Source organism: Chaetura pelagica, unplaced genomic scaffold (genome assembly GCF_000747805.2).
Source record: "Chaetura pelagica isolate M959 unplaced genomic scaffold, ChaPel_1.0 scaffold161, whole genome shotgun sequence".
Classification (NCBI taxonomy): domain Eukaryota; kingdom Metazoa; phylum Chordata; class Aves; order Apodiformes; family Apodidae; genus Chaetura; species Chaetura pelagica.
In genome coordinates this window covers 638,607-661,373 of record NW_009951965.1, presented here as the reverse complement: position 1 = coordinate 661,373, position 22,767 = coordinate 638,607, and the positions used below count along the sequence as shown (strand labels likewise).

The window sequence follows — 22,767 nt, the reverse complement described above, 5'->3', positions numbered from 1 at the left end:
GCTGATTTAATTTGATCTAATTGTGATCTTGAAGGAACTTTATAAGAATAATTGTTTGTTTTCTTTACAATTGCTTTAGCTTACTCATTTAGCCATAAGCATTTCATTCAGATGTAAACACAAGAGGTTTGAGTCAGATTTTAGTGGGACAGATTTGCATCCAGATTGGACAGTGTGAACTGCAAGGGTGACTGCCCCACAGGGATGGTTTATTTCAGAGCAGGAAAAATAGCAGTGCAGAAGTGTTGTCTGTCTTAGACCTTCTCAAGTAGAAAAACATTGCATCTTCCACACAATCGTGTGAAGATTGCTTTCATCAGACTTGAAGCTGTCAGATAAGTTAACTCTACTGAGCCCAGGCTGCTATACTGAGACTGTCCCCAGTACCTGAACTAACTCAAGTTTCCCTAAAATAAACTGCTTTTTGTACAACCCCATTTTCAGAATTTATTTGTGTTTCGGGGGCTGTTGTTATTCAATGCCAAGTGTTTGAAAAAAGTCCCTTACTTCTCCATTTTTCACCTGAGTTTTAAATTTAGGTACACCACCCTGTGTGAAAAATGCCAAGCTGCTGTGCTCACAGGCTTACGAGGTGGCTGAAGGATTATGGATGGCATTAGGATTTTCTTATTGTTTTAAAAGACAATATCTAACATCGTGGCATTGTTTGTGCTATTGAATAAGATTGTATCGTGAGCAGTGGTGCTTTGAAAAAGGCATGATCAAAATAAAAATCCAGCCTTATCGTCAGTAGTTCTATTGTGCTTTTTCTATTTATAGTTCAAAGCTTTTTTCTTTTTTACAGGTTGACAAATACAGGCAGGTCAGACAAGTTGTGTGTTTCTATGAAGTGATTAAGCAAACATCAACTGAAGGAATGATTTTAAAAGCCTGATTTCCTCAATTCATGTCCAAGCACATTATTAACAAAATTATTCAAAATGGAGATCCAGCTAAACTTTTTAAAACACAATGGCATAAAGAGGTCTACATTAATTAAAAAAAATAATTTCATGGTGGATATAGGAGCAGCACTTTCACTGAGAAAAATAGGTTTATTCCACATGATGGTTTTGGACAAAGAATTTTCCTTATTCCTGTGCTACAGATATTTAGAAAAAGTATTATGGGTTGACATTAGGAGTTGCCTATTTTGAGACTTCAACCAGACGTTACTTGTTTTATGTCTAACTTCTGGTAGAGCATTAATAGTAGAAATTGCCAAAGCCCTTGTCCACTGCTATCTAGAGGTTGTCTAAGACTGTACATGGTATTTGAGAAACAGACTTTTGAAACTCTTGATTAATTACTTGCTGGAATAACTGGGAAAGGGGGAGACTCCCTGTGAAGACAGGCCTCAGTTGTGACTTCTTGGCATTTCAAATTACTTGTTTTTTTTCTTTTTCTACAATTTCATGTTTTATTATTGCAAATTTGTTCAGCTTTGCATAAGGTGCTCTTAAGCATTCTGGCACAGCCACATGTGGAAGGAGTCTCCTTCACAAGATGGTAAATGTCTGGCAGGTTGCTGGCAACAGTGAAACGGAGGTGCTGCTCCACCATGTTCCTTGGCATCTCAGGCTGTGCTAGGAAGGCTTGTCCATCATGGCTGTGTGCATACTTCAAACAGGGTATGAAGAGGTAGAAATTATAATTTAACAAATAAATCAGATTTCTATAAGCCCTCTGGTTTCTGGCAGGTGAACCACTAAGTTGATTTTAATTTCTGGTTTGGGTTAGGGTTTTGTTTCTATCTCAGAATTTTGGAGGAAGGAGAATTTTTTTTTCACTGAAAAGACAGGTTAAAAAAAATATAAAAATCTTCACAGAACACTTATTTTTCTTTTTTTTTCTCCAAGCTTCAAATTATAACTCTTTTTCCGAGGTATGTTTCTGAAACATCATTAAATTTATCCTCAAGGAGTTACTAGAAATATGAAATAAAATGAAGTATACTATAGCTACGAACTTTGTGAGGTTTTTAAAAGGTTTTGTTTATATAATTTCAGAAGGTGAAATCTACTGGTTTAAACTCTTGTGAATCCTTTTTTTTTTTAAATAATAAAGAAAAATCAAATTTGAGGGCTTTAGTGTAAACTTTGAGCAGTAGCTGTAACATTAAGCCTGTTTCTAAATCATCAGGGAATAACTCTAGGGATATTGCAGTTTGAGCCTCTCATGTAGGCTTTTTGATCAGAGAACTATGACTGTTACTGCAATGACAACACAACCAGAGCTTTGTTTTTCCTATTACTTAATCAGTGCAAATAAAGTAAAATACATTTGTGACTCTGGCTTTTGAGCTGGTAACTTCGGTGTCTTGTGAGTTTGTACAAACTGACCTGAAATGTACAACATTTGTCACAGTAACCATTATAAAGCAAACAAGGATAAATGATTCAGATTTTGGTGAAGCTTTCTAGCCTTTTCTGAATAAGCCTTGTAGGGCCCAATTGACATTTTAAAACTCTTCTTCTCATCACAGTGAAATACAATCCACCCTCTATTCAGAGAGACAAATAAACAAATTAATTATAATAATAGAAATCTTAGCTGTAGCTAATTCATGTTGTTGCCTCTCATCCCGGCTCTAAAATAGATGTTTTTATTTTGTCTGTACAGTAGCGTGCTTCAACAGAGCAAATTGATGCAGTAGCACAGTAAACTGTCTGCAAAATGTTGCCAAGCTGTGTTTTAAAACATGAACACTGTGCTTCTGTTTGTGCACCAGGCAAATCACTGGAAGTGCAACTTCAGTTTATCGCTAACACTTCCTCTGGTTTCTGTGGCGCAGCTACTTTTCCTTAAGGTTTTATTAGAGGAAGAGAGTGACTAAAACCTCTGGTTAATGAAAAATAGTATTTTCTCTGCAGTGCAGTTGGTCGTTCACTTCTCATTACATGTCTCAGTTTGCACTCGAGAAATCTTAAGAGAACCCCAAGCAGCAAATGACTGGCATGCATTGTCTACTGCCAGCTGTGCTGTGCTGGAGGACTGAGCTGCACTGGCTGACAACTGGTGCAGTTTCTCTCTGGGACAGATACAGAGTGCTCTACCTTGATGCTAAATGGTAGCTCTGTTTTTCTTTCTGGCTGGCAGATATTCCTTGCCTTCAAGCAGTGCACCAAGAGGGAAGATTATTTTTGCTGTGGTGCCTTTCATTTCCTAGAATCTTTCTTCCATCTGTAAAATGGGAAAATGTAAGTTGCGTGGCTTGCTCAGATAAGGAGGAGATGAAGGAAGAGTGGAGAAGTAAGGGTTGTTTTCAGTTTAGCCAGATAGACACCTGGTGATCACAGAGGGGGTTTGACCCAAGTCTCACATCATGGGCGTTGAAGACAAGGGGGTAAATACACTGTCCTTAGTGGAATTATGCTTGGCTTCAACTGGTGGGACACTGTGACATGGTCTAGCTTCACATCCTCCTCTAGTTCTGTTCAAATCAATTCCAGGAAGGGGGGCAAGGAGAGAGAAAAATCAGGCCAAGTTTTTTGTTTGTGTTTAAGTTTCAGCAGCATTTTAACTGAGCAGTCACTAGAATAGGGACTGACACACAGAGAATTTGTGTTTGTCTTTACAGCAGCTGATGTCTCCCACAGCTTGGAGGTGGGGAACACGTCCCAAGGGTGCAGGGCAGTGTGGGTGCCTCGGGGCTGTGCTGGGAAAGTCTTCCTGAGGCAGGGCAGCTGCTGTGGATCAGCAGCATGGGTAGCACTGGTTGCTCACAGCTGATTTCCAGGATATGCTTAGTGCTACGTTGTTGCTGAGGTACCATCAAGCAGTGTTTGGTTATTCTAGCTTATCTTTGGGTCTGCTGAGACTATGTCAGGTCACAGTTTTTCTGTGGTTCAGACACAGAGATGAAGACAGATCAGGAAGGGACCTGAGCTAGATTCTGATGTTGGCTGCTGTAACAACTTCTAACATTGTTTTGAGAGTGATTCTAACATAAATATTTTCTCTGATGTACTGAAAACCTATGGATTCATATAAATTCCATCCAAGTCCATACTGACTTGGGAGATCTTCAGCACATGAATCCATGGCCTTATCTTCTCACCCAGCTGCTATCACACCAAAACCCAAAAGTGAACTAAATAGGTAATGAGTCAAAGTATTCCACGGAGTCATATTTTATAAGAGTGGAATATCTTCTCTCTTGAGAGCTCTTCAATACTCCCTGTTTATAGGAATGAAAAAAAAATAAGGATTTTTCTGGTAGGAACATCAAGGCAATACAGCTATAATGTGCAAGTGTTGTTTTTTTCTTGAACAGAATCATCAAAACACTTGGCTAAGTTGTAATAATCAAATCTTCATTACTGGTTCTGCTTTCAGGAGGCAGAGTGGATGTGGCTTGACCTTTTGCTTGACTCAGTCTGAATTTGCAGTGGTAACAGAGAAATCCTCTTTTCACTTTTAAGATAAATAGCAAAATTGATATGGATAAAATATTTGGAAATAATAAATATAGAAATAGAAGGTGCTGGTTTTATAAGATGATTATTCAGTATTTAAATATAGCAGGGCTTGAGGGCTTGTTATAATTAAAACAAGCAAACATAAAAGGCAGAAAACAATTTGGCTTTTTAGTACATACCGAGCTGATGGTGGAAAAGGTCCTCAGTCCACAAATCCAGCAGGGAATATAAATGATGGATGGTAAAAGCTTAGATCATCTGCTTTAAGTGTGATTGACAGATAGTGTTCCTGGCAAATGTCTGGAATTCAGCAAGCTGGGAATGAGAAATGCAAAGTACTGACAAACAAATGGGCATCTGCATTTCACTAGCTTTTTAATCTTTCTTCTGAGGTGAGATGAAATATGCAAAGCCTGGAGTTATATGTAAAATGAGGCTTTTTACTCAGGTTCTCCAATGCAGCCATTAGACTTTGCCAGCCACCTTCTGACACACTTAGAAGTCTTCCCTTACTCTTCTTGCTTTGCAATCACAGGTATTTTTGAAAAACAGCCACTTAATCTGCTCTTTTCCCCCTCCCCCCCTCATTTTCTGTGTGTTTGAGCATACTTTATGGAGAACATATAAAAGAAGGGAGCTGGTGTGCAGTTTCTTATCATGGATAAGAGGGCAGTTGTCTAATCCAGTGCAGGTACTCCTGGGTGAAATTTTAATTTCTGCTTACTATAAAGAATTCCTACTACTCTTTTTTTTCTCCGTTTTTCTCTGAATGTCAAACACAGGGTTTTTTTAGAATCTGACAATGTAGATTGATACTTGTGGCATGTGTCACATAGGAAATGCACTTGACAGGAACAAAGGGGTGTGATGCCTGCACATGTGCTGTGCTTTGGGAATCAAACTGGAATCTAGGATCGATTTTTGCCTAGAAGATCACTGGCTGTTAACTCAATTAACTTCAAGGAAATTGTTAATGATGGATAACAGTGCAACTTCTTGGTTTAGCCTGGTTTGTTTGTTAAAAACTAAGGCTCCTGTGATCTGACTCAGTTTGTGATTCATGTGTTGCTTTTCTCTGTGTGGTTTGGCTCAGTGGGCACCCAGCAGACATAGCCCCTTCATGTGCTGCTGTTGCCATGAATGGGAAGCAGCTCCCTGGGGTGGCAGAGAACTGCAGGAAGGGGCGTTTTTCAGGACTTAAAAATGGCAAGGGGAAATTGGAGTTGCTGCCACAGGTGAAGGATGCAGTTTTATCTTTGAAAAGCAGAATTAAGAAGGACATAACTAACTTCTGCTGTATGTAGTTTCATATGTAGACAAAGCAGCATCGTGCTGTTTGTACTTGCATTGTACAGTAAAATAACTATTGTCATTCTAAGGTAGGGAAAATTGTCTGGACATGTTAAGAAATACACTTAGAAATGAGCTAGAAATCCTCTCCCTTATGTTTGGACTACCAGCTCTAACTGTTGCTCATCAGTAATGGCACTTCTCAATACTTGATAGATTCCAGAGCGTTAATTAAAACAGTTGTTTAGCTAATTGCCCGGAAGATTGTGAGTAAAAGCATATTTATTCCAAAGGCAAACAATCCATTTTTACCCAGTGAAGCATATCAGTTTTTATGGGGCATAAAAATTGTTTCGCTTCACTTTTGAATATATTATGTGTTTGTCTTCTAAAAGCCTCGTAGATTAAGATTTATTTTAAGTGCATGGAAGCTTTTTTTCCTAGGCCATTTTTAATGTAGCTACTGAAAAGCATATGTTTAAATAATTGTAAGTGTGAAAAGTCATTGCCATTAAAATGAAAAGTTGCTTACTGCAGCAGGCTATTGGACTATCACCATGCTTACTGATATGCAACCTTTGCAGTATTTCTGGATGTTTGCAGTGTCCTGTGTGACAAGACTAGAGATAGAAGACAGGGTATCCTTATGATGCCTTTGCCTGATTTTCTTTTTTATGGAGGGGGGCAGATGTGCTTATGGAATAGGTCATTTCAACATATATATGTTTTTAAAATGGAAGTGTAGCCTACTCTCCTCCAAAGTGTTCAGGGACTAAACTGGTCCCCAGCAGGTGAACTGCACAGGGCTTGTGTGGAAGGCTGGGAGTACCTCAGTGTGAAGCACAGGTGGTTGCACTACAGTGTAGTTTACCATCAGGCTGATAGCTTCTCCTCAAAGAGGAAATGCTTGTCATCTAATGGAAGGGATTACATAATGGTGGAAGTAGAGCTCAAGGGCTGAGATAGGAGTTCTGGGTTTCATTTAGAAGTTTTCTTAACCTCTTTATTCATGAGAATTCTCTTGACTTTCATATCGACTTTCACACGTGGCTGTTTATTTAGGGCATGAAATCTAAAATGGCCCAGGTGAGGTCAATAAACTAATATATTTTTGGTGCTTTGGCTATAAGAATTGCTATGGGCAAAGTTTTACTTGTAAAACAAGGGACCATCTGGTCCATCTCTACCACAGCCTGATAGACATTGTGAATGTAGCTCTGTGTTGTTTGTCCTAAAAGCTATGTGCAGTACTGATTTCACCATGGCAGAGGTTTAAGAGAAAAATACCGTTCAAAACAAGAACAATGTAGTTACTCATTACCAAAATTCTGAAACAAGTATTCTTATCTTGTTAGCATGATTTGTCAAAAATAATGTCTGCATAAATTACATGTATGTTCATTTATGTTTTTGGTGGAAATAGTACCATTATTTAAAGCAATGCTGCTGCTTTTCTCTAGGGAAAGGAGATGTTTTTGGTGATGTCTTCTGGAAGGAGTCTACCCTTGCCCAGTCCTGTGCCAACGTAAGGGCTTTGACTTACTGTGATCTTCATGTGATTAAGAGAGATGCCTTGCAGAAGGTGCTGGAGTTTTATACAGCCTTTTCACACTCCTTCTCCAGAAATCTCATTTTGACCTACAACTTGAGAAAAAGGGTAAGTAGCTTTGATTTTAACATACACCATATAAATAATCACTTTTTAAGGACTGCCTGTATAGAAAAACTGAATTGCTTGCACTCTGACATGCTTCATAGCCTCCCTTACAATAAGGTTTTTCAGAGCTTGCCTAAGAGATGCTGCTGGCATGTAGAGTCGAAAGGCCTATGAAGTATTTATTCCAGTGCTAGTTTTATAGGGAGCTGTACTGTATATATGCAAAAGTATTTTACATTTCTATGTAATGAACAGATTCCAGCATATTTGTGAACTGTCATGCACTTCTGAAAAACACTGTTCACTGCTTCCTGCAGCTTTAGTTTGTAAAGCAGCTAAAAAGACGTTAAGGGTGTTGCCTGAAGTTACAAGGAAGATGGAAGGAAAAATGATGAAATCTAATAAATGGAACAAAAGTCAAGCAATCACAATGGAAAAATAATATGAATATGACTGTTCCTATCAAGAGTTGTTTCTTCTAGGATCAATCACATTTTGGAATGATTTTGCTTATCTATACAGTTTCCATTTTTTTCTCCTTGATTTTTCGGCTCTTTTTGTTTCTTCCTATGTACTGGTTGAAGTTATTTTGTCAAACATGCGCCATCATAACCTAATATCCCATTTTAAATTCTCTGTGTATTCTTCAGTGAACCATATCTGTAGGAATTTATTAGAACTCTAGTAGGTATAATTCAGTTGATCATTTTATGCAACATGGGAGACAATATTACATTAAAAATAAATACATTAGAGCAGCTATGCTTGCTTTAAAATATTACGATATAAAGATACTTGAGATTGGATAAAGAAGTATGTTTGATGGGAAATTTTTTTGTTCCTAAAAAGAGTTCTCCATGGTAACTTCCAGGTGCCAAGTAAGTTCCTCGATAATTACACCTGAAAAAATAGAAACCTTTTCATCTTTAAAGTCTGTTTTGTAAAATTAGACTTTAAGCCTAGAGCATCTTTTTTTTTTGTACCTAGAGTCAGCAAACTGAAATTAAAATAGCTTGATGGTGTTTTCTATCTGCATATGTTATCAATGTCATATTCAACTTTTCAGTATTGCACAAAGGAGAATGTGATATCCACGCTTGAGAGAAATAAATCAAAGCTCTGGTAGAAAACTGATGTAATGAAAAACTAAGAAGCAAATTTATACTTGAGGATTTCCTCATAGGAATATTTGTTCAAATGACATTGAGTTCCTGCAGGAGAAAGAGAAGATACACAGCTGCAAGTTTAAAAACCATCTACATACCTGGTATTAATTAATGTAAGAAATAAAAGAAATTGAAGAATTGAGTATAGACATCACTTAAAGCATTGGTATCAATGACTGGTATATTTAAGAATACCACTGTGGGTAAAGTGGTAAAATAGACTAGGAATATGTAACTTTTTAAACATCAGTGGAAATAACAAACTTTGAGGCAGAGAAGGACCAGCTCTTTTAAAGCTCACGGTAACATTAGCAGAGTTGCATCATTTCTTAGCCAAAAGTTCCAATTTTAGAATCAAATGCCTACTCCAGAAGTGTCAGTCTTTCCCTTCATGTTCATCAGTGTAGCTTTTCCCAGTCCAAGTTGCAAACTACTTTTTAACCACAGTATCATAATTGCTGTGCTGAGTGAATTTCCTACCTAATAAAAAAGGTATGTTTTATTATAGCAAATTCCATCCAGTTATTCAAATAGTTGGATTTTAATTGAGTTGCAGTCAGCAGAAAAGTAGTGTTGATTGATAATGGAAGGGAGAGTTTGATGGTTCTAGGTTAACAGACTGTAAGTTTATTTTATTGAAAGAAAGCTGATTGCAGTCAGACTGCAAATGTTAAATAATGTAAATAATATATGCTTTTGGGAATGCTTAGGCAATACGATACTTTAGAGATTGGAGATAATGCACATTAAAAGGCCACTTTTTAAAGTTTGAAATCTAATCTGGTTTAAATACCAGTGAATCTTGTATAGAAATAGCTCCCCAGCCTGTCACTTCTAACACTTCTCCTGGCCTATTTCTGCAAATGGAATTTTGTAGAATTCAGATGAACTGGTACCTTCTGTGAGTTACATTTGTGATGTATTGCATATCCTTCAGAATATAAATATCAGAATTACACTTTTCATTTCAATAAACAGTTTCATCTCTGGCTCTGAAAGTGTTCAACTGGTTGAGTGTAGATCCTACATATGTCATCCCAAATATATTCATATGGATTCAAAATAAACGAAAAAACAGTTTTGGGGTTTTTTTCCCGAAGGATCTCATAGGTATATTTTTAGACTTGGTTATTCCTCTGAGGTGTCCCCATCCCTGGGGTGCATATGCCTTCACTTGGCTGGGGTACTGAGACTCACTGCACAGTGCAAGGTGCTTTCTAGCCAGATTTTGCTCAGCTTAGGTGAGTGTTAGCACTGACCCACTCTTACACCGTGTTCACGTGTGTCTTGGCTGCTGCGTCTCCTCCAGTGATCTTTTCCTTTGGGGAGATGGGACTCCCTGTCCCAGACATCCCAGTGCCAGAGAGCAGTGCTGACCTTACAGGCATCCCCTACTCTTACTACTGGGCTGGGTCCACTTGCTCACAGTTGTGGCAGAATTAAGCAGACATGCAGGCGCTTTTTAAGGCACCAAACCTGGTTGGGTTTGACCTTAGTTAATTTCAGAGCTGTATTTAGGCAAAGTAAAAAGCATCTTCCCTTTTGTGCCTTTCCCTTAATTTCTCGTGCTGCTCTTCCTCTCAGTCTTTCATGTGCTTTGAGCTGAACTGGGAGGGCAGGATGGATCTGTCTTTGTCCCCTTTGTACCCTCCCTAGAACAAGACGGCAGATATTAACTGTTAGATATTAATTGTTAGATATTAACTGTTATTATAACTCAGTCCCTTGAGGACTGAGGACTTCATGGCTGAGGGAGTGTCCTGGTTTGAGCCAGGATGAAGCCAATTTTCCTTTTGCTGATTTTTTTTTTTTTTCATTCAGTAAGCTTTTTTTTTTAACTAGTCACAGTGCTTCCAGCGAAGGCTGCTAAGAATGGAATGTTTTTCTAACTGCTGGGTCTTCAAGGTCGCACCTTCACTCTGCTGGCTCAGATACTATGGGGAGATCTGTGACCCCCCTGTAGGAGGCTGAGTTAGACAGACAGCAAAACTGACCAGAGATATTCCATTCCATATATCTACGTAAGCTCAGAGGAAGGTCAGAGATCACAGAAGACAACTTCCTTCCTGCTTCTTCTTCCCTTCTCTTCCATCCATGGCCGGCGGCCGGGGAGGACTCCGTCCATCCATCACCCTTGACCCCCTCCAGGATTTCTAGGGACTGTTCCCAGCTCAGGAGATGCTGTGGGGGTTGCTGAGGGTGGGGGGAGGTGAGAGGCTTTTGCTCATACCTGAACATATTTGTATATAGTTGTATATATCTTCTTATATCATTAGTGTTTAATTAAAGCTGTGTGGTTTAGTTTTCAATCCAGCCAAGTCTCTCTCTTTTTCTCTCTCTCCTTCCCTACCTGGGTGGGAGGAGGAGGGGATCGAGAGCATTGTTGTCAAACCTGAGTCAAACAGTGACAGGGAGACACTTTCAGTGCTCTGTCCCTGGTGAGCCATGGCTGTCTGTGCCTGTGCTGTGAAAACTGTTTCCTTTCACTCACTTTCTCAACAAACACCAGTGAAATATCCTCATTTCTGAAACTGTCAGCTCACTGCCAGGTGGCTCCCTGAGCAGTTCCCTCAAGTGACTAAAATCCCTCCTGAAGTTATTTGCCATCGAGGTACCTCTGGCTGGAGCTCAGACTTAGAAAACTTTTTAGTTTTCCTGAAGGGGAAGAGAAAGGAGACCTGTAATTAACTCTTTCTGCTACCAGTCATGGAAATTTTCACCTAACTGGAAGCAGGGGGAGAACCAGCTGCTGCTTCTGTCTCTCTAACGTTAATCTTAAAACTAGAGCTGCAGGAGGCTGTGTGCCAGGCTCAAGGGCTTTGCAACTGAAAGGAAGCTGACAGAGGATGTCTCAACCCAGTTCCTGCTGTCACAATGTTGTGAAATTAAAGCAGGTTAACTTAATGTTTCTCGCAGTTTTTGGAATCTCAGAGAGGAACCAGAGTGTGTACACTGGGGGTGTGTGGGATGGTCAAGTGACAGACCCACCCTTATGATGGAGGGTGTGCTAGATGTAAGAGAAACATTGCAGGTTTGGAGGACAGCAGGATTCATGGTCTGCATGGAGGTCTGATTTCCCCCAACAAATACTTAAACACTTCTGGGTTTCCAGCTTGGATTTCATAGTTCCAGGTTAGCAGAAGCGTAAGAAGAGAGAAGCTTGCATGATACTTACCTATCATTGCCTTTTGCTTTTGATGAGGTACACATTTGCTGGCACCTTCTTTAGCAATGGGAAAGGCCTTTGGCAGGACTTGCAAGTGTTCTGCTGTTTGCCTTTGCTTCTTTCCATGTGCAGGAGTTAACAATGTGACCACTATTAACTTACACTGGGTTATACCATAGAGTATTTGCTCAGTTCATTCTGCTGCAGCTGTAAATGGTGTTATAGCTCAAATGATCACACACACTGCATAAAAGAGAGAATTCATATGCATAATTTATCAAGCTGAGATTTCTCTAGTAAGCCATTTTATCCTGGCTGGAGATTAAATGACTAATTCTGAATGCTTTGGGGTATCATGATAGAAAGCACAAGTCGTTTTTCCAGAGCTGACATTTGTGTCCTGGAATAAAAGAATGAATACAGCAGAATGTAGATACGTTTTTTCGGGATTTTGTAAGACTGAAAGAAATAGCAAAGAACACTCTGCATTTTTACAAAAGCAAGCGTGATTTAGTAATTAAAACCTAGTCAGTTCCTAGTCAGAAGATACTTCTTGACAGAGTGGTGACTGAAACAGTCATCTGTCTCCCCACTGGTGTATTCTTGCTTGCTTTTGTACATGTAGTGGAGTGGTTTGCTTATCCCACATCATGTCAGCTGTGCCAGGAGATAGGGCTCCCACCACCTCTTTCTAAAAGCATTTTTAAAATATGATTGTGCTTTCTTCTTCAGCATCAGCTTTGAGTATCTTCTTTTTAGACTGTCAGTTCTAACTAGAGAGAAAACCTCTGTCGGATCAAACATTTCATCTGGGAGTTCTTCAAGCCTTGATTTTACATCTTGGGGAGGTGGGAGAGGGGCTTGGCAGCAGGTTGTTTTCAAAGATGCAATCCATGCCCTTGTATTTTTCCTTTCCACATGACAAGTTTTCCAATTCTTATTCATGATTTACCTTCAAAACAGTAACCCAAAATTCTTTCTGATATGGTAGGCTGAACTGCTGGAAGATTTTAAAAAAGCTTTCTTAAAATAAGTGAGAACAGCAAAAGGCTTGGATTTTATAATGATGGCCCATTTGATGTTGGATTTCAGAATGGTCAGACTGACAGCCTGCTGCTTTCTCCTGTATTTGTAGTCACTAAAAAATCCTACAAATCTTGTAGGAAGTGGAATTTGATGCTTGACTGGCATATATCTTACAGCAGTAAAGACTCAGGACACAGGCCATGACTGAGATGTCTGGATGAGTCTGTGGCTTGGGAGTTACACTGCATTTGCTGGCCAGGAGACAAAGTTGTCATTTTCCAAAAAACTTTCCAAATGTAAATAAATACTTAAGTACTCAACTCCATCCTTTTCCTTGCTGCCTTTTAAAAACTATTCAGTAGCAGAATGCTCTTATATTCTGTTTCTCCATGCCAGTCTAAGCAAAAGGTATTTTATTCTATTTTCTCACAGTAGCTTCCATGTTGCATTTTGTGGAAGACCCATCCCTGGAAGTGTTCAAGGCCAGGTTGGATGAGGCTTTTAGCAACCTGGTCTAGTGGGAGGTGTCACTGCCCATGGCAGGGGAGTTGGAAATGAATTGTCTTTAAGGTCCTTTCCAACCCAAACCATTCTATGATTTGTGCATCTTTTCTCTAGCCCTGGACAACCTACTTAACTTTTATCTGTCTCTAACAGGTAACTATCTAGCTCACAGATTTTTGTGCATATCATCTTTACACTCTGGACTGAAAGTGCTCCGAGTCATCTTGTGTGTTGTTAGGTTTGCACATCTTCTATGGATAATTCAAGTGATGTGACTGTCAAATGATTGAGATCCCATGCTCTGAGGAGGATCTGCCCTTGGATTTCTTCCTTCTCCTCTCTTGCAGCTTGTTGGACCCATTCAGGTGCAAAGCCTTCATACCCAGGGTTGGAGTGGATTTGACTAACTGCAAGCATTTAAAATTCATATTTCTGCAGTGATTATGTGTTCAGCCCAGAGTAACACCATTAGTGTTCAGAGACATAATCTTAAAGTTTAGTTTCCAAAACTATTTAAACTCTTAAGTTCTTTCTGTTTAAATCTATATGGCCTCAAGCCTTGGGGTCTTATGCTTATAGAGAGAAGGATCTGGCTACAGATGAATAGATGGCATAATAGCAAGACATAATGAACTAAGAAGTTCTAAATGTGGTGGATTGACCTTGACTGGTTATCAGGTGCCCAGCAAGCCACTCTATCATTCCCCCTTCTCAATAGAGCAGGAGGAGAAAAAGTATGATAAAGAGCTAATGAGTCAGGATAAGGATAGGGAGATCACTTACTGGTTACCATCATGAGCAAAACAAACTCAGCTTAGGGAAATTAATTTAATTTGTTACCAGTTAATCAGAGTAGGATAGTGACAAAGAAGAATGAATCTAAAAAACACCTTACATCCCCCGCCACCCCCCCAAATCTCTTCTTCCCAGTCTCAAATTCACTCCCAACTCTTCTACCTCCTTCTTCCCCCAAGCAGTGCAGGGGGATGGGAATAGGGGTTGTGGTCAGTTCATAGTGCTTGGTCTCTGCTGCTCCTTCCTCCTTACTCTCTTCCTCTGCTCCACCATGGCATTCCTTACATGAGAAAGAGTCCTTCACAAACATCTCCAACACGAGTGCTTTCCATGGGCTGTAGTTCTTCAGTAATTGCTCTAGCATAAATCCCTTCCATGGAGTATAGTTCTTCAGGAGCAGACTGCTCCAGCATGGATCCCCACAGGGTCACAAGTCCTGCCAGCAAACCTGCTCCGGAGTGGGCTCCCCTCAGTGGACTGCAGGTGAATATCTGCTCTACCATGGGCCTCCATGAGCTGTAGGGGGACAACCATGGGCTGCAGGGGAAGCTGCTCCAGCTCCTGGAGCACTTCCTCACCCTTCTTCGCTGGCCTTGGTGTCTGCAGAGTTGTTTCTCTCACGTGTTCTCACTTCTCTCTCCCAGCTGCTGTTGCACAGCACTTTTTTCCCTTTCTTATACATGTTATCCCAGAGGTGCTACTAACATCACTGATTGACTCAGTCTTAGCCAATGCCAGGTCTGACCTGGAGGCAGCTAGAGCTGTCTTTGTCCAACATGGGGACAGCTTCTGGTGCCTTCTCACAGAAGCCACCCCTGCAGTCCCCGGCTACCAAATCCTTGCTGCATAAAACAAACAACGAATCTGTTCTGTTGCTTGTATTCAGTACATGATACATCTTAATGTAAATTTTAGCTGCAATTTAGATTATGTGGGTAAGCAGTGAAATGCATCTTTAAAATGCTCTTAAATTACTAATCCCTTCTAAACTGATTTGATTAATTCATATCTTGAGATGCCTTCTCCTACTATGAATGACAAGCAATTTTTCATACATTTAGATGCTGTGGTATAATGTCTGTACAGTTGTTATAAAGAAACAATGTAGTATACCATGCAAAACAAGGTGTGTATTTCCCCAAAGGAATTTTAAGTTGTTGAGTGACAGAAGCACAGAATGTCCCTGGCTGGAAGAGACCTCCAAGATCATCCAGTCCAGCCCTAGACCTGAATTTCTGGTAAAGAAGTGCCATTAAAATAAAAGTAATCTAGTGACCAATAGGTATCATCAGAGACTGGAATAGGTTACCCAGGGAGATTGTTGATGCCCCCTCTCTGGAGGTGTTGGAAGGCCAGGTTGGATGAGGCTTGTGTAGCCTGGTCTAGTGTGAGGTGTCCCTGCTCATAGCAGGGAGGTTGGAACCCGATGATCTTTAAGGTCCCTTCCAACCTTAACCATTCTATGATTCTGTTAATGACTGTCAATAAAATAAATTGATGGAAAAGCTCATAAGGGTGAATTTCGGGTTACAATTAATCTTAAAATAGAATAATATTATTCTTCTATGAAGCTGGTACTGAAACTATAATTCAGTAAGATAATTATTTCCTGTTCTGTGCTATTGTAGATTTATGGCTTTTCCCACATTGATTGCTAAATACTTAACTATGATCATTTGCATTCTGATCACTGAATTAGAAATTAAATTTGTACAGACTGAGTTTATAAAATCAGAATTTTACCTATTTCCCAATGTGCTTTCTAAGTATGGAAAACGAAAGACATTCCAATTATATGTCAACACTTGGAAAAAAGGTGCAGTAAATCGAACAAATTCTGGTTGTCTTGAAATTGAGGTTAAACACTTTATTAATTAATCCAGGAACAGGATCAGTATTTCATTTGTTTTATCACACTTTGGGTAGATGCGCTGGAATTGTTTTTGAAAGTTGTTGTAGTTTTTTTGTCAATGATCCATAAAAAAATATGCAGCCTTAAATGTAAGACCTTTTTGAAATCTATAGAACATTCATAAAGACTTTCCATATATGGTAAAGCTATTTATTCCCAGTAGATGAAAAATAGAGTTAATGAGGTTGATGATGAATAAAAATAAGATTTGTTTTCCGACTATTTTAATCCTTTTTTTTCTTTAAAAAAAGGCATGTTTGGCTTTTGTGAAGCTATTTTCAGATAAATAATAGAAAGTTAACATCAAAAAGGGTTTCTCTCATTTTTAACATGCACAACCACCCACACCAGCTTGTTTATCCTAACAGAAGAAAATGCATTACTTTGATTTTTACCCTCCTCCACCCAAATAGACTAAAGCGGAAAAATAATTTTAATATTGATAAAGGTTATTTAGTGTGAATGAGGATTCTGTAGAATCGATCTCCTAAGCCTTTTTAAAATAGAAAATTAATTTCCTAGGAACTCAGGAAACTCTAAATATTGCCCCACCACCAGAAACAGAAGAGGATAATCCAAGAAACAGTGTCACTGCTCTCACGCAGTCTGAGAATCTAGTGTTCATTGTGAGACCAATTAAATGCTCACTACAGTAGCAAGGATCACTCTTTAGTTTAAACTCAGTTTTTTCTTGCCAATGTCTTGACTTGGATAAGCAGAATCATAAATCATAGAATCATTTTGGTTGGAAGAGACTTTTAAGATCATCAAGTCCAACTGTTAACCTACCACTTAACTGTGTCCCTAAGCACCACAGCTACACCTTTTAAATACCTCCAGATATGTATTTAGTTTATCCAAGCCTTTTTTTTTAAAACCACTGACTGAGATCAAACCTGTTCTCAATTCAACAGGCTGCTTGGCACTTAAAAGGGCTTGAGAAAGGCACTCTTGGGGAGCCTTCCTGCGGCTAGAAGTGTAATACAGATCCACAAGGGAGGCTGAATAGCAGCCTGTGTATTGTGTTATAGCTGTCATCAGTGCATGTATGGAGCATCTGCTCCCAGTTAAGTGCATTGCAGTGCCTTGCTCCACTTTTGGACTTTACTGACAAAGAAGAAGGGGACAGTCAATGGGAATTCAGAGAGTTTCTACCCTTTCTCCAAAGCTTGAAGTCTATCTTCTACTGCTTGCCATGACTGACTGGCCAGTGTTTCAAAATCTCTCCATACTTTTTCTAGTTTAAAAAGTAAAATATATTTGTTCTTGGTGCCCGTCATCCCTGTGTGTGTACATGTGCAAGTATATGTATAATGACTGTTCTGTTGCTGAATCAGGTAATTCAAACCTTGTGCACTTTTTCTAGTACATGAATGCTGTTGCCCAGACCTTTTTGCCTATATGCACTGTATTCTATCAGGTATTATAACTGCACTAATTATATTAATGCCTTGGTAACCGTAGTGCTTTGTTCACTGTGGAGCATTGCTGACCATGCAAAAGACAGAACAATGGCCTCATATCCTCCTGTATGATTTTATATATTTTTTTTCAACTCTAAAACTGATCGCTGGTGTCTTGGAAGCAGCTGACTCTAAGACAAACTCTCACTAAAAGGGTGTGATTTCCTGGCATAGCAGCTTTGATGATCTGGTCTTCTCTAAGGTCGCTAAAAGCTTAACTCAGAGGTCTTCAAATCCAAACACTCAACACATTCAAGGAGGAGAGAGACTGTAGATAGCTGTGCAGTAGGAAAGCTGAGTTACAGTGGCAAACCTACATCCTTGAGCAATCAAACTTTATCATCCAAATGGTCAGATTGTTCCTTTCTTGAACTCTCCAATGAAAGCCAAAGTAGCTGCCATCTAAAGAAAAAGGAATGCAATTCTGGAGGTTACTAAAAATGTTGTGTAGAGACTTTGTGATCCCTACTCCAGATCAAACCTCACCTATAGGGTAGAGTTTTCTTGCTTACATGTTGAGACGTTTATTTTAACTATCCTCTTCCTATTTGCACGCCTGAGCTGAGTATCCTCAGCTCCTCCAAGAACCCTATTTGATGTGCACCATGATCGGCATAAAACAAGTAGCTCACCTTAAATATCACAAATGCTGTTAAGATTTTGACAAAGCTGTTTCCCAGGTTGATTTATGAACACTGGGAGGTGCTCACAGTGTCACCTACCCTAGGCATGGGCAGTTAGACACGTGATATTTTTCCTGTATCTGGTCTTGAGAATCAGTCTTCTAGTTGCCTTTGAACATGTACGTTGCTGGGAGGGATGCAGCCAGGAGCATATCACATTCCTTGGTCTCAAGCCTCCCCCAGAAAAGTCCCACAAGTAACATGGTGTCTGATGTCAACTTGCTTTACAGGCTGCTGCCTATTCCCCTGTGACATTGAAGTGTTTGACTGCTGAACGTGAAGTGGAGTAGCTACGAGGTGTGGCCTTGTGAAAGTTTTGAAATTTGAAATCCAGTCGGCTTTACCATCATGGGCGTGAACCAATTGCAAACAAATCTCAATGTGGCACCTTGCCAGTCACCTCCTGTGACCATGGCTACTGACTATTGGCACAGCTAAAGTCAACGGGGAAGGAGGGTGTTGTGTTGGGCAGTGGCTCAGTGTAAGGACTTACTGAAATACTTTGAGAGTAGGATCATGAATTAGACCTTCTTTATTTCATATTATTTTTGCAGCAGGCAACTGGGTTTTTCCTCAACCTGTGTAATTCCTTCCTCAAAAGGAAGTGCATTATCATATCAAACACCTGGTTGGATTCAGATTTTCAAACGCAAATATGGTATCTGATACTGATGTAGGATATTAAAGCCCTATGCAAATAAATCTAAGTGGTTTTAGGGTATTTTTTCTAAATTAGTGAACTGCAGAGGGAACTTGCACTCAGCTCCACTTGAAAATGGTCAGTATTCTTCCCTCTTGCTATAACTTTTTTTTTTGTTCTAGTTAATTTTCTCTTTCTACCTATTATATCCCAGAATGGGGCGTGAACTTCAGTATGTTGTTTAAGGGCACTTCAACTTCCTGGGTTCAGTAAGTAATACCTCCATCAACCGAAGCAGGAGCATGCAGTCTGAGTAGACTCAGTGTCCCAAGATGCTGTCCAGACTTAGAGTAGGAATAGTGCCACCCACAAACAACTGTGCAGCTGGACATGAAGTGATCTTAATTAACCACTGGTCCAAATCCATCTTTTGTCAATACAGCTGTGAGACTGCATAATGTTTTTGCCAGGTTTTTGTCAGGAGCTAAGTCTGCTAGATCCATTTTAATTAGTGCAACATTATGAATGTGAAAACCTGGCAGTCAGTTAGAGTAATATCTGAAACATAAATACTGTGTGGTTTTGTTCCTGTATACTTAGGTGTTTCTTCTTTTTGTCACCATCTTCTGGGATTTTTCACAAATACAGAAATGAAAATGCTCGGCACAAACCTGTTCCAAGTTTTTGTGACTTTGGCAAACCACAGGTTCCCAGCATGTGTCCCTAGGAACCATGCAGCCAGCCCAACCTGGCTTTTTCTTGCAATTCATCCAAAGGTACTATGCCCTCATCTGAACATTCAGGAGGTTGTTCTTCCACCATCCTGATAAACTTCATGCTTGGTCATTTCTCCCATGTGCTCTGGGAATTAAATTATTACCACACAATGAAATAATTCTGTGATTCATTTACACAGCTGACATCAGAAGATCAGAGGACATTTCTGCCAAAATAATTTTGTGACACATACCATTTCACAAAGCAAATAATCCATTAAGCATTGTCTTTGTGTGAAAATGCAGTATTTTATTCCCCTTTTGGATTTATTTTGCCTTTTTTCTTAACGTCCCCCCCCCCCAAAAAAAAAACAACCAAACAAACCCCCCAAAAATCTCAGGACCTTACTCTTTAAAAAGAGCTACTAGCATGTGGCCAGCAGGTCGACAGAGGTAATTCTCCTCCTCTACTCCATTCTTGTAAGACCCCATCTGGAGTACAGCATCCAGTTCTGGAGCCCCTGTTACAAGAAAGATGTGGACATGCTGGAACATGTCCAAGGAAGGGCCATGATGATCAGCGGGTTGGAGCACCTCTCCTCTGAAGACAGACTGAGAGAGTTGGGGCTATTCAGTCTGGAGAAGAAAAAGCTCTGAGAAGACCTTATTGTGGCCTTCCAGTATCTTAAGTATCTTAAGCCTACAAGAAAGCTGGTAAAGGACCTTTTAGGATGTCAGGTAGTGGAAGGGCTAGGGGGAATGGATCAAAACTAGAGGTGAATAGATTCAGATGAGACATTAGGAAGAAGTTCTTCACCATGAGGTTGATGAAACACTGGAACAGGTTGCCCAGAGAGGCAGGAGAAGCCTCATCCCTGGAAGTTTTCAAGACTAGACTAGATGGGGCACTGAGGAACCTGATCTAGTGGCAGGGGCACTGGAACTAAATTATCTTTAAGGTCCCTTCCAACCCTAATAGTTCTGTGATTTTATTATTCTATACCCAGGTTGACCAGAATAGGTAAATCTGTGTCTCCGGTCTTCAAGGCTGATGCCTGTTTTTTGTACAAAATTTGAATAAATCTTGTGAACTCCAGTATTCTTTGCCATGTTGCAGAAGTGAGGCACGTTGCTGTCTTCCTCCAAATAAGGGGATGGACAGTTTGTTGTTTTTCAAGGCTTTGCTGTTACTCCACACTAACAGGAAAGCTGTTACTTATGGCCAGTTATTATCTTGATTAATGAAAACAAAATTGTTGTTGACTTCTAGCACGTACTTGATCAGATAATTTAGGCTAGAGATGTTATATGAGGATGCTGTAACCTTTGCTCACATTAAGATACAAAGCAACAGCAGAGGAAGAAAGTAATATTGGCTCTAACAAATGGGTATTGGCTTTGCTATTAGAGCTGTGGTATAGTCTAGAAACATATTATTAGCCTTTGATTTCCTTTGCCTGCATTTTTTTAAACCGATCAAGCAGCAAGTCTTGTAGGAGTAAAAGTTGTATGGGGTAGTTCTGTGGCTTACCAATGATTCCAATGATTATTCTATACCCTTTCTGAAAAAGGAGATTCGCCTTTAGTCCAATGACAAATTCATTGGAGTAAGTGGAAGAAGTAATAATGAAAACCTTTTATTTGGGATGCTATTTGGGAACAGTTCTGTCCTTTAACATAAAAAGGGTTATTATGTTATTTGTCAATAGAATTCAAAACTGTAATTTGCTTTTGACAATCAGGCCAGTTCATAAATGACCTTCATCATTCAGGCCCAAATCATCCTGTAGCATAGATGCACCCATGAAGGGAGTCTGAAGAACTTGTGGCTTCTGGTTTGTAAGATGTTTCAGACATTTATGACAGTTTGTCTAAATTTGCTATTGCTCTGTTATTTTAATGTTTTCTCTTGGGAATTACTCTGCATGTCTGTTTTGCTCTGCTCTACCTACAGTGAGCCCCACAGGTGAGCCTCACACCTTCTGAGCAGCCTTTGTAGGTGACCTGGGCCAGCCATGTCCATTCAGAGAGCTGATACGTCTCATGTTCTGTGAGATGTGTCACAATACTGAGTTGTGAGAGCACCTTCTCAAGATACAGTGCTGGAACCAAGAGCCTGGGGAAGGGGAGAGAAAAGGTGTTCTGCTGGGACAAGCACCTAGAGGTCAGTGGTGGTTGGCTTTTCATGTATGGCCCCTGATGGGCCTAGGGAGACATATGAGGAAAGCTGGCCTCTCAAAGATCTGGGTGTCTCCTGATTCTGATTTCTTTCTCCATTACCTCACCTTGCTTGAAGAGATGCTGGCAGGTAGCAGAGCTAAGCAGAGCTCCATCCATAGCACTGCGTTGTGTTGTAGGGGCATGTCTAGTGTGGACAGTGTGTATATTAAAGGCTAAATGGGCTTAGTTGCAAGCAATGGTGGGATCTGTGGCAGTAGCTGCCCTTTCAGGGATGCAGTGAAGACCAGTAGAGCCTGCTGGAGGCACCAGGCTGGGCAGCAGCTGAGAAGGCAACATTCATGCTCCAGGCTGAGGCTACCCTGCATGTGCGGCACTGAGGAATGTTATGACGGGGCAGTGTGGCACCAGCTATCATTAATTTTATTTTAGGAGTGTCAACGTTAATTGATCTGGAAGAAAATAAGCTTTTTTAAAAGTATTACTGTCCTTCTGAGCTATTAGGAGGTGTCTGGTACAAACTGTTCTAAGCATAAGTTCTTACTTTGAAATCCAGCACAGTGTAGAGGAAGGTATTTTGTTGTTCATGAAGTTGTACAACAAGAAAAGAAATAGGAACAGTTCTCATGGCTGGAAGCCTCCTTAAATGCATCTGACATCCGTGGAGAATAGTTTTGTTAAAGAACTCCTGGATCCTTCCTAAACCAGCAGTTTCTAGTTCCTTTATTTTTGTACATGTTGAATCAGGTCAGTAAGGCAAGAATGAGCAGGTAGAAGTTGGATGGGAAGAAAAGTCTTTTAATACAATACTAATAAGCTGAACAAATTATTGTTGTGATGGTATAGCATAAGGGAAGCTAATGTTAGTTGCTATTTGGCTGCTGCAGGATCAGTGGCTCTTGTTCTCATGCTTGTCTTGGGACATTCTAATAGTCATTGAATTAGAAAGCTTCCCTTTTTTTTTTTTTTCTTTAGGCTACAGATATTGTAACTTGGTCTTAATGCAGAAAGAGAGTGAAGAAGAAAAGATTTCAGAAATACTTTTTTTAATAGTGTAATATTAATTGGTAAAGACTGTTTTGCAATCCACATGTTCTTTGTTTACAATTTAAAAGCCTCAGTCGCCTTTAGATATCCTCAGTGATGTAGG

General features: G+C 39.8%; 1 protein-coding gene across 1 annotated transcript in view; it reads left to right on the top strand.

The window, feature by feature from the left end:
- Positions 1 to 22,767, top strand: part of KCNH1 (potassium voltage-gated channel, subfamily H (eag-related), member 1) — a 161,715-nt gene that overhangs the window by 81,679 nt on the left and 57,269 nt on the right. The window contains exon 9 of the mRNA XM_010000929.1: positions 7,172 to 7,368. Coding sequence (XP_009999231.1) covers positions 7,172 to 7,368 — 197 coding nt within the window. The remainder of the gene's footprint in view (positions 1 to 7,171; positions 7,369 to 22,767) is intronic.